Below are 12240 nucleotides of genomic sequence, written 5' to 3' on the forward strand. Positions count from 1 at the left end.
GTGAGAGTTCCGAAAGTGCCGCTCAGTGGTTGATCATCTCGTCACCCTTTCAACGTTCATCATGAACAATTTTCTGCAGAAGCGACAAACAGTGGCCATATTCTTTGATTTTGAGAAAGCCTGTGATACCTGTTAGCGGATAGGCATTCTACGTACTATGCACACATGGGGCCTTCGCAGTCGTCTTCCCACTTTCATCTGGGAATTTTTAGCAGACCGAGTTTTCTGGGTACGTGTGGGTTCCTCCTTATCCCACACCTTTTCACAGGAGAACGGGTTGCCTCAGGGCTCCATACTGAGCGTTGTTCTCTTTGCCATAGCCATCAGCTCAATTATGGACTGCCTTCCCGCTGGCATTTCTGGCTCTGTTTTCGTTGACGACTTCGCTGTTTATTGCCACTCCCAGCGGATGTGTCTCCTACATCGCTGTCTTCAGCATTGTCTGGACCATCTCTTTTCATGGAGTGTTACAAATGGTTTCCGCTTTTCTGCTACCAAATCCATTTGCATCAACTTCTGGCGGTACAAGGTGTTTTTTCCACCGTCCTTGCGACTGGGCCAGAATGCTCTCTCGTTCGTGGATGCAACAAAATTCTTACAGCTTACATTTGATAGGAAACTCAGTTGGTCTCCCCATATGTTCTACCTGGCTGCACTCTGCACCCGGTCCCTCAGTATTGAGTGGTACCTCTTGGGGAGCTGACCAGACTGTCCTCCTCCGCCTCTATCAGTCTCTTGTCCACTCCAAGTTGGATTATGGAATCATTGTCTACTCCTCTGGATGGCCATGTGTATTATGCTGTCTAAGTACAGTACACCATTTGTGGATCCGTCTCACCACTGGTGCCTTCTGTACTAGCCCAGTTGAGAGTCTCTACACAGAAGCCAGTGAATTACCACTGTCATCCTACTCAGTAGGTGTCGGCTTTCTTCCATGTCAGACCACCCAACCTTCGACCCTTTTTTTGATGACATGCTTGACCACCGATACGAGATGTATGTTTCTTCACTGCAGCCCCCTGGCATCCACTTTCGTCATCAGCTTCAGCAGTTGCAGTTCACACTTCCTGCCACTTTCCAAATGGGTGAGAGCCCTCCACCACCTTGGCTTCAGGCACAGGTTTGTGTTCATTTTGACTTCAGCTTGTTGTTGAAGGACTCAACTCCCAAGCTGACCTATAACTGCAGATTTATTGAACTTCGCTCACAACTTGCCGATAGCATAGTTTTTTACGCTGATTGTTCCAAGTCTGCCCACGTTGTTGGCTGTGCTTTTGTCATCGGGGATGATAAGTTTCAATACCAGCTTCTCGACCAGTGCACAGTTTTTACCGCAGAGCTTTTTGCCCTCTATCAGACTGTTCACTATGCCCGGAGGCACCAGCTCACTTGCTGTGTGATCTGCTCTGACTCCCTCAGTGGCCTGGTTGATTCAGATCCAGTCCACCCCATCGTTTGATGGATCCAGGACTGCCTCCATTTGTTCCCAGATGAGGGAGCCCAAGTAATGTTCATGTGGGTTCCTGGCCATGTTGGTGTGCCTGGGAATGACACTGCTGATGCTTCAGCCAAGGCCGCAGTCCAACTCGGTTGGCCCACCTCTTACTCTGTTCCCTCGCAAGATATTCGTACTTTCCTCTATCAGCGTATCATGTTACTTTGGCATGACCATTGGTGCTCCCTTCTTGGGATAAACTCAGAGAAGTCAAACCTCTCCCAACAGCCTGATCGACTTCCTCCCTGCCGTCTCACTGTTAGGAAGTAATGTTAGGTCGGATGCGAATAGGACACTGCCGCTTTAGTCACCACCACTTGTTGATTGGGAACACTGCACCCAGCAGTCCTTTCTGTAGCCAGCCATTAACAGACACACATTTCCTGTTCCTCTGCCCCTATTTTAGCCACTTACGTCTCAGGGCCAGGCTACCGCCTGCTTTGCCCGACATTTTAGTGGATGACATGTGAGCTGTGCCTTGCATTTTAAGTTTTTTTAAAAGAAGTAATATGACAAAAGAGATTTGATTTCTACCTGGTGACTCCGGTGTCTTGTCGATGTCTTTTAGATAGTCTTCCTTAATGTCTTGACATTTTAGATTTGTTTTTTCTTCCTTTCTGTATTGGACCGTGAAACGGTTTTTTTCCCTCATGGTCCCAGCATTCTATGGTTCTATACTGGGCTCTTATGACCTTAGATGTTTTGTGCCCTAAACCCTGCAGTTTTGATATTTTTCCTATTCTTTCAGTTCCCTGCATTGTGCAAAATTTACCACACAACCTTTGTCAAGAAAACCCATCTTTCATTTTGCTTTGGGTATTAACAAATTCTAATACTGTTTCCCACTTCTTTGATGTGAACACTATGTTCCAGCATTGTTTAAGATGGACAACATTCCCATATGCTCACTTGCTGTGTTTGTTGTTGTGCTGAGTGGGATGATGTGGAGTTGATGGTCTGTCTAGTGTGAACACACCACCATGTCTATGATGTGACATTGTATTCATGTCCATGTGAGCCAATGTTAAAGCAGCTCTTGTTGTTTACTTATAATCCATTTCAGTGGTAATGTCTGAGAATGTGTTGCAGTGGTCTTCACTCCGATGACTGGATTGATGCAGTACTTCATGCCAGTGCATTCGATACAAGCCTCTTCCTCTCTGAATAACTACTGCAACACACATCCATTTGAACCTATTTCTGCCTTGGTCCCCCTCTGTAGTTTTTACCCCCAGCATTTCCTTTCATTACCAGATTGATGATCCTCTGTATTTGACCCACCATCAGATATTCTGCAGCCCAAATAGCAAAACTCGTCCACTAATTTCAGTGTCTCATTTCCTGACCAAATTCTGTCAGCATCACCTGATTGTATTCGACTACCATGCATTATATTTATTTTACTTCCTTCGCATTATGAAGTGTTCTTTTTTCTTCTTTTTTTTCAACTGTTCCAGGCATCTTCATCTTCTGAAGATTTTTCTGCACCTAGCCCATATGATACTGAGAAGGTGGAGGACGAGGAAGATGAGAAGGCCTTGAGTGAGGACAACTTAGAGGTGAGTCATGTTCCCCATGAACTGTCCACCACTGGTGTGTTGCTGACAGCTTTGACAAACAGAGGAAGGTCAAGCTTTATATCAAGTAGTTGTCTCCAGATTTGCTTGTGAACCTTCAGGCTAAAGTAGCAGAGACTTTTGATAACAAAAAGATGCACCACCCAGTGCAGTATATCTCTTATATATACACTACTGGCCATTAAAATTGCTACACCAAGAAGAAATGCAGATGATAAACAGATATTCATTGGACAAATATATTATACTAGAACTGACATTTGTTTACATTTTCACACAATTTGGGTGGATAGATCCTGAGAAATCAGTACCCAGAACAACCACCTCTGGCCGTAATAACAGTTTTGATATGCCTGGGCATTGAGTCAAACAGAGCTTGGATGGCATGTACAGGTACAGCTGCCCATGCAGCTTCAACACGATACCACAGTTCATCAAGATTAGTGACTGGCGTACCGTGACGAGCCAGTTGCTCTGCCACCATTGACCAGATATTTTCAATTAGTGAGAGATCTGGAGAACATTTTCTGTATCCAGAAAGGCCCATACAGGACCTGCAAATATGGTCGTGCATTATTCTGCTGAAATGTGGGGTTTCACAGGAATCGAATGAAGGGTAGAGCCACGGTTGTAACACATCTGAAATGTAACATCCACTGTTCAAAGTGCCATCAATGCAAACAAGAGGTGACTGAGACGTGTAACCAATGGCACCCCATACCATCATGCCGGGTGATACGCCAGTATGGCAATGACGAATACACTCTTCCAAAGTGCATTCACCGTGATAATGCCAAATACGAATGCGACCATCATGATGCTGTAAACAGAACCTGGATTCATCCGAAAAAATGACATTTTGCCATTCGTGCTCCCAGGTTTGTCATTGAGTACACCATCTCAGGCACTCCTGTCCGTGATGCAGCATCATGGGTAACCACAGCCATGGTCTCCGAGCTGATAGTCCATGCTGCTGCAAACGTCGTCGAACTGTTCGTACAGATGGTTGTTTTCTTGCAAACATCTCCATCTGTTGACTCTGGGATCGAGACGTGGCTGCACGATCCATTACAGCCATGCGGATAAGATGCCTGTCATCTCGACTGCTAGTGATACGAGGCCATTGGGATCCAGCACGGCGTTCCATATTATTACAGTCATTGGATCTCGACCAATGTGAGCAGCAATGTCACGATACGATAAACCACAATCGCGATAAGCTACAATCCGACCTTTATCAAAGTCGGAAATGTGATGGTATGCATTTCTCCTCCTTACACGGGGCATCACAACAACCTTTCGCCAGGCAATGCTGGTCAGCTGCTGTTTGTGTATGAGAAATCAGTTGGAAAGTTTCCTCATGTCAACACGTAGGTGTCGCCACCGGCGCCAACCGTGTGTGAATGCTCTGGAAAGCTAATCATTTGCATATCACAGCTTCTTCTTCCTGCTGGTTAAATTTCGTGTCTGTAGCGCGTCATCTTTGTGGTGTAGCAATTTTAATGGCTAGTAGTGAGTAGTGTAGGTATACACCACATATTTCCCATATTCTTACAATGTTTGCCGTATTCTTACAGTACGCAGTATTTATTGAAACTAGAAAAAAAGGTTCTCTAAACCCATGTCTGGAAAACATATTCATTGAAATATAAGCTGTTTTACTTGACTCTGGATTGAAAATTACCAAGGAAGGTGGCACAGGACTGGCATTTGGGAGGACGGCAGTTGAAACCTATGTCCAGCCATCCTGATTTAGGTTTTCTGTGATTTTTCTAAATCACACTAGGCAAATGTCAGAATGGTTCCTTTGAAAGTACATGGCCGATTTCCTTCCCCATCCTTGACACAATCTGAGCTTGTGCTCCATCTCCGTTGACCTCGATGTCACGTGATGTTAAACCAAAACTTTCTTCCTTTGTTCTGGAGTGATCAGTACTGTGTGGTGCAGGTTGTTTCCCTGTTTATGTTCATCACACATTTCATATTGACTGTGCTTGGCTCGGTACTTACAAGGGAATCTTACAGACTGGCACTTGTAGTGTTTTGTTTTGGTGTTGGACATGGTGTATTCAATGAAGATGTTACACTGTCTCTTTTTTTTTTTTTTTTTTCTTTCGGTCACATCTGTGGCCTTGTATACAAATATTAAAGTTTCCGTTAAATTAAAATGTTGAAATAACCCTCTTTCCAAAACTACATGAAGTTCTTCAAGTTTTCAACACTACTGTGTAGTTTTTAGCCACTGCATTATCTCCTTTAGTACATTTGAAAGTCAAGGGAAGGAAAGACGTCCAGGATTAAATTTAATGTTGCTATTGAAAGATACTCACTTTTCCCCTGTTGAAGATGTGATGTTCACCATCTAGCTAGGGTATGAATAGGTCCACAGGTTATTCACTGTGCCAGTAAAGTTGCTATTTCTTAATATTCCTTCCTGATTCATTTCGTATTTGGCATAGTACATGAAGTAAAACACTACATACAATTTTTAATAGAAAAGAGAACTGTTTGTGCACAATTTCTTACAACAAAAGACATACTACGTGAGATGTACCACATACAAGTGCTTGAAATGAGCTGAGACAAATACTAACTGTAGACTAACAAACAAACTGACTGACTCATGCACATTTGGTTTTGTTGGTAATGTAAGTAGGTATCCAGAATATTCTAGAAGTTAGTGTCAAATTAAATGTTATAATGACACCTGGTTTTTATAATAGTGTAAAATGTGAGCAAAATCTACATTTTTATCATTACAAAAATCTGAGAATCAAATATTAATAAAAGGTGTTTATATAAGGTTGGTTGGTTGATTTGGAGGAGGGAACCAAACAGCAAGGTCATCAGTCCCACTGGATTAGGGAAGGATGGGGAAGGAAGTTAGCCATGTCCTTTCAAAGAAACCATCCTGGCATTTGCATGAAGCAATTTAGGGAAATCACAAAAAACCTAAACCAGGATGGCCAGACATGGGTTTGAACGATTGTCCTCCCCAATGCGAGTCCAGTGTATTGGCCAGTATTTATGTAATCCCAATAGAAAATTTGAGAATTTCAAGATATGCCACAGTAGAAATTTGTTTAATCTTGCAATATTAAAAATTTAAGTTAAGAGAGATTGTTTTTGGTGAAATTAATAAGATTTTTTGTATATTCTGAATACAAAATTTTTGATGAACAATAAATTACGATTTTCCATAGCTTATATCAACTTTGGAATTTTGGTGAATATTTCTGACATTTGTGACAGGTTGTGTAAATGAAATGAAAACCAATTACAACCTTCAACACATTCATTGCCACATCACCCATACCTAGGTGACAGGTAAGCTTCTGTGGGGGACACGTCACCCCACGTACAGATGACGCTCTTCATGTTCAAGTTAATAGGATCTGCAGTTACAGTTCTCAAAGAAATTTAATGGAATAAGCACTGAGATATAACTATAGGATATACAACAGAAACATACAGACAATATTTAATACTATATGTTTTATTCATTTGTATTTAGGATAACATAGTACATCTAAAAACAAAGATGATGTGACTTACCAAACGAAAGCGCTGGCACGTCGATAGACACACAAACAAACACAAACATACACACAAAATTCAAGGTTTCGCAACAAACTGTTGCCTCATCAGGAAAGAGGGAAGGAGAGGAAAAGATGAAAGGATTTGGGTTTTAAGGGAGAGGGTAAGGAGTCATTCCAATCCCGGAAGCGGAAAGACTTACCTTAGGGGGAAAAAAGGACAGGTATACACTCGCGCGCGCGCGCACACACACACACACACACACACACACACACACACACACACACACACACACACACACACACACACACACACACATATCCATCCACACAAACAGACATATATTTTACTCTGTTACTAAAGTCCTTTGTTTATCTATAATATATCCACTGAGTATATTCTTCATGAAAATTTACTCGTTCTGTGTTAACTCACTTATTTAGTGTTTCCTACCTACTGGAAAATTCTGACTGTGCATCACTGTGTTACACAAGACATCAACATCAATTGTTTCAAAATATCTGCAAACTCTTTCCCTCTGTATATGTCTGCTTGTGTCTGTATATGTGTTGATGGATATGTGTGTGTGCGAGTGTATACCCGTCCTTTTTTCCCCCTAAGGTAAGTCTTTCCGCTCCCGGGATTGGAATGACTCCTTACCCTCTCCCTTAAAACCCACTTCCTTTCGTCTTTCCCTCTCCTTCCCTCTTTCCTGATGAGGCAACAGTTTGTTGCGAAAGCTTGAATTTTGTGTGTATGTTTGTGTTTGTTTGTGTGTCTATCAACGTGCCAGCGCTTTCGTTTTGTTAAGTCACATCATCTTTGTTTTTAGATATATTTTTCCCATGTGGAATGTTTCCCTCTATTAATTAATATCATTAATTTTGATAACATAGTACATTATACGATGTCACATTGTGCTCATTAAAACATGCTAAACACATTTGAGCTGATTTTGGACACTTGGTCATAGCCTCATTTTTTCCCGCTTCTTGTCATTCAGCAGTTTGCTTTTCTTGTGGTAGCACAGGATGCACATCCTTCATGTAGGCTTGCCCTGCTGGTTCTTGCAAATCTCTAAATGGTGGGACATGTTCTTTGTTTTATTTCTATTACTGTTGGGTTTTCCACGGATGACCATTCAGTAATGAGTCATTCCCAACATTTTCTTATTTGTGGCCCTCAGGTACATGATATGAGCATTTACTATACTTGTTCGTAAAAGGAAATGTAGTGCTAATTTCTGATACCACATGATTCCCTTCCATATTGTTGTGGTATATGAAACTTCTGGTCGCTTCTGTCGATGCCAGTTTTTCCATTATTATATGCCAGCATCCCCAAAGGTTTCTATTTTGGAGGATATCTGTGATGCGTAGAATCCAAGCTTGGTGTCGTAATAGATGCATATTTTGTTGATAACATCCTAACATTGCAAACATCCCTCCACTGTCCACATTTCTAGCTGAGTGGTAACGTACATGCCTACCGTGCTGCGGGACTGTGTTCGATTCCAGGCCAGGTTGGAGAATTTCTCTGCCCATGGACTTGGTGTTGTGTCGTCCTCATCATCATCTCCTCATCACCAATATGCAAGTCGCCCAGTGTGGCATCACTGAAATAAGACTTACACCCAGCGGCTGAAATTCTCCTACCTTCCAACTTCACAGAAGCTCTTCTGCAAACCTCGCAGAAGAGCTTCTGTGAAGTTCGGAAGGTAGGAGTCGAGGTACCGGCAGAATAGAAGCTGTGAGGACGGGGTGTAAGTCATGCTTGGGTAGCTCAGATGGTAGAGCACTTGCCCGGGAAAGGCAGAGGTCCCGAGTCTCGGTCCGGAACACAGTTTCACCTTGCCAGGAAGTTTCATATCAGTACGCACTCCGCTGCAGAGTGAAAATCTCGTTCTAGTTTCTTTTCTATCTGACTTTTGCATTTTTCTTCAGATTTCAGTTCATTGCCATAAATCGAGCGAGGTGGCGTAGTGCTTAGCACACTGGACTCGCATTCGGGAGGACGACGGTTCAATCCCGCGTCCGGCCATCGTGATTTAGGTTTTCCGTGATTTCCCTAAATCGCTCCAGGCAAATGCCGGGATGGTTACTTTGAAAGGGCACGGCCGACATCCTTCCCTAATCTGATGAGACTGATGACCTCGCTGTCTGGTCTCCTCCCCCAACCAAACCAAGCAACCAAGCATCATTGCCATAAGGGTGTTTCCACACAATTAGTGATGAAAAATAAAGATATATATTTAATTAAAATGATCTGGTGTTTGTTAATGTTTTTATTTGTTAATAAAGGTGGAATTTATGTAAAAAAATTTGCAAATAATGGAATTCAAACCAGAATTTCACACCATGCGCTCAGCTAGTGATGACTATATTAACGCATCAGATATGTTTTGTTATTTGAAGTGCTCAGACGCTACTAGTTTTCAAAGGCAATTTTTTCACCTTTGTTTTAGATTTGTGTCATACTGCCCTATGAGATTAATGTACTGGTGCTGCACTTCAGAGTCTATAAATATGAAAAAAAATCAAAGAATGCCAATCTTTAAAGTCTCCTTCCCAGTCCTCTGATTGTAATGCTGTTGTCAGGCTGTAACACTTTAACCATCTCTTAAACAAGCCTAAGTCAGGGTCTGTTTGCATCAGAATAAGATTAGTGCTTCCTGTAGTAAGCTGCCAGTTATTAGACATACTGTCCACTGCAGATGTAAGTCGGACCCTTGAGCCAAATGTAGTGCACTCTGATGTGCAAACGGTGTGCCCGCAGCTACCTGAGATCGCATCCATGCATGTGCAACATCGCATCGAAAACGTATGACGTGGACAGTGTCATCAGTTGCTAAATGTGTTTTGGAGTCTGTCATTTTGCTGCTGTTCAGCTCTTTCGTAGAGGCATTACTCCAGTCACTTCTGCAACAACAGCAGGTCCATACGGCCATGTTGGAACAGTTGTGCATGACATCGATGCAGGCTCAGCCACCAGTTGTTCACCTACACCCCCCCTCCCCCCCACCCCCCCACCCCCACTGCCCACTTCTCGCCTTCCCTATGCTTCTGAGAGGGGGCTTTACTGACATTTTGTGATGTTCCAGGTGGTTGACACAAAGCTCGGTGAGGCTCTTTTAATATTGTAGATACTCTCTTGAATGTATCACTGACTGTGCCTGTTAGGTCTTCTGCCAGAACCAGCGTTGCTTTCTTCTAATGAGAAGTGTAATTTGCTGTCCTGCTATCACCACAAGTGATGTGTACACATGTACTCATTGCACATGTTGAATTTACCAGTGTGGCAAACAGCTGCAGCAATCGAATTGAGCTCGGGTGGCCGAGTTTCACAACCTGTCATAAGTGTCAGTTCGGCACAGCTAAGTATAAAGAGGCACAGCTAAGTATAAAGAATCTTATGCAGACACCGTGGTCAGAGATGCCATCATTCGTTTGTACTCAGATAAGGAAGTACCTCGATGTGCCCTTCAGTTTGAGGACCCTACTTTAGAAGAGGTTCTGAATATTGCACAGTCATTTGTGGTCACCTGCACCACGGGCTGCAACTTGGAAGCTCTAAGTGATGTCGCTGTTGCTTACAGTGTGCAGCCCGAGCACGTGGAGCCTAGTGCACTGTGGAAGAGGAGGAGCCAGAGTATAAATGAGAAAATATGTCGTGGACAGCAGCAACAATGAATGCCACTTCCTTTGTGCCACTCTTGTTTCTTGCAGCATGAGAGGCGGGCTACCCTGAGTGGGGGCCATTGCCATAAAGGTAAAAAAGGTCACATTGGCAGCAATGTGTGTCAGTGTCTTTCACCTTTCGGAATGTATCAGTATCACTGGCTAATGTTTGGGGTAGCTATTGCATCTGCAATCTTTCAACTTTTTTAGAACAGGGTATGACATTTGTTCCTAGTTGCATTAACTATCTCGATAATATAGTCATAACAGGTGCTATCACAGAGGACCAACTATATATCCTCCATTCTTAGTTAACTGATCTACTTGCTGTGGGCCTCAAAAGTAATTTCCCTAAGTCTCACTTTTTCGAGCATTCCATTTTTTTTATTTGGGTCACGAAATTTCCTGGCAGGGCATGTGCCCCATGGAAGAATGTGTCACCACCATTATGGGTTTGGCCTGTCCCCCTAATGTATGAGAACTCCAGGCATTCCTCAGCAGAGTGGCATGCTATCTGAGTGGCTAAATTTTCCAACCTTTGCGTGGGTTGCTTGAGAAAAAAAAAATGCTCCTGTTGTTTGGTCTGCAGTCGGTGAGCGTGCAACTGCAGGATTGTCTTTGCTCTGCATTATTCTTGCAACATTTTAACCCAGCAAGAATCTGGTCCTGATCACAGGCACATCCCAGTACGAGGTGTGGTAGTCCTGGCCCATCACCATTCAGATGGCTCTGAACAGCCTATTTCCTTTGCTTGAAAAAAAAAAAAAACTCGACTTGGCTCGGCAACATTATTCTCAGGCGGAAAAAGAAGCTCTTCCTGTTGTCTGTGTGTTCTTGGACAGTACAAAATGTCATTTCATTACTGACTGTAGCCCATCAGTGTCCTTACCAGACAAAGTGTTGTGCTGTGTTATTGTCCCAATAGAATTATCAGATCCATTTTCATTCCATGTCACACCGTGCAATTGCAGCTACTCTGTCCTGGCTCCCTGTGTGCCCTGACCCCTCATTCGACTGGCAATAACTGCTTTGTTTTCAACTAGGTATGGAGGTTAGGCACACAGTAAATGCCTTGTTATCACCAGTTCCAGTATTGCTTTTGCTATGGGGCTAGATGGGGTGCTCCTGCAGGTCGTATGCTCGATACAACATAGGTGGCTTGACTGTCCACTTGACTGCGCATTGGACTTCCTGCAGAATTTTAATGCTTTGTGCTTTGCCTCTCTCTCTTGGTTGGCATTATTTTCCTGTCAGTGGAAGAATTTATTCCTCCTATTGTGGCTTCTGCATGTCTGCGACGGCAGGTCCTGCACTTATTACATAAGGGTCACTGGGGGATTTCTTGCACAAAATGGTTGGTGCACCACCTCGTGTTTTGGGCTGACATCAGTCGGGAGGTGGAACACTTACACAGTCTGCCACAAATGTTTAGGGCAGCAGACAGCATTGCACAATGTTTTTTTTTTGCATAGCAGACCCCTGCACACCCTTGGAAAAGAGACCACATTGAATTTGCTCGTGCTTTCTAGACACCATCTGACTGTTTGCAATTTATGCTTTATCTGTTTTCTTACATCACTCATTGTCTATCTGCTACAGCAGACGCGAAGCCCCGCTGGAGGTATTCTCCACAAATGGCTTGCCTCATACTCTGCCACGTGGTCCTCAGTTCGTAGTGCAATTTTTCTTGGATTTTTCTGCAGGAAATGGCCTATGCCACACCATAGCACCTCCCTTTTGTCCACATTCGAACGGTGAGGTGGAATGCCTCGCCCAAATGTTGAAGATGCAGATAAGAGATTATGTAGGAGATTTCCTGGTCAGAGAATGTCACATTTTGTAAGCACTTACAGAATCATGCCAACTGGGGCCGAGAGTCTCGCTTAACTCCTGCACAGCCGTCAACTGTGGACCCTGCTCACCACCTCACTTCTGGGCATGTGTCCCCTCAGAA

The 12240-nt window shown here is 43.3% G+C and overlaps 1 protein-coding gene across 7 annotated transcripts in view; it reads left to right on the forward strand.

Annotated features, from left to right (window-relative positions):
* LOC124551113 (zinc finger protein 70-like) overlaps positions 1-12240 on the forward strand; it is a 147433-nt gene that overhangs the window by 72787 nt on the left and 62406 nt on the right. For all 7 annotated transcript variants that reach the window (XM_047126053.1, XM_047126052.1, XM_047126059.1 and 4 more), the window contains one exon: positions 2953-3054. In XM_047126053.1, coding sequence (XP_046982009.1) covers positions 2953-3054 — 102 coding nt within the window. The remainder of the gene's footprint in view (positions 1-2952; positions 3055-12240) is intronic.

This window comes from Schistocerca americana, chromosome 9 (genome assembly GCF_021461395.2).
Source record: "Schistocerca americana isolate TAMUIC-IGC-003095 chromosome 9, iqSchAmer2.1, whole genome shotgun sequence".
Classification (NCBI taxonomy): Eukaryota; Metazoa; Arthropoda; class Insecta; order Orthoptera; family Acrididae; genus Schistocerca; species Schistocerca americana.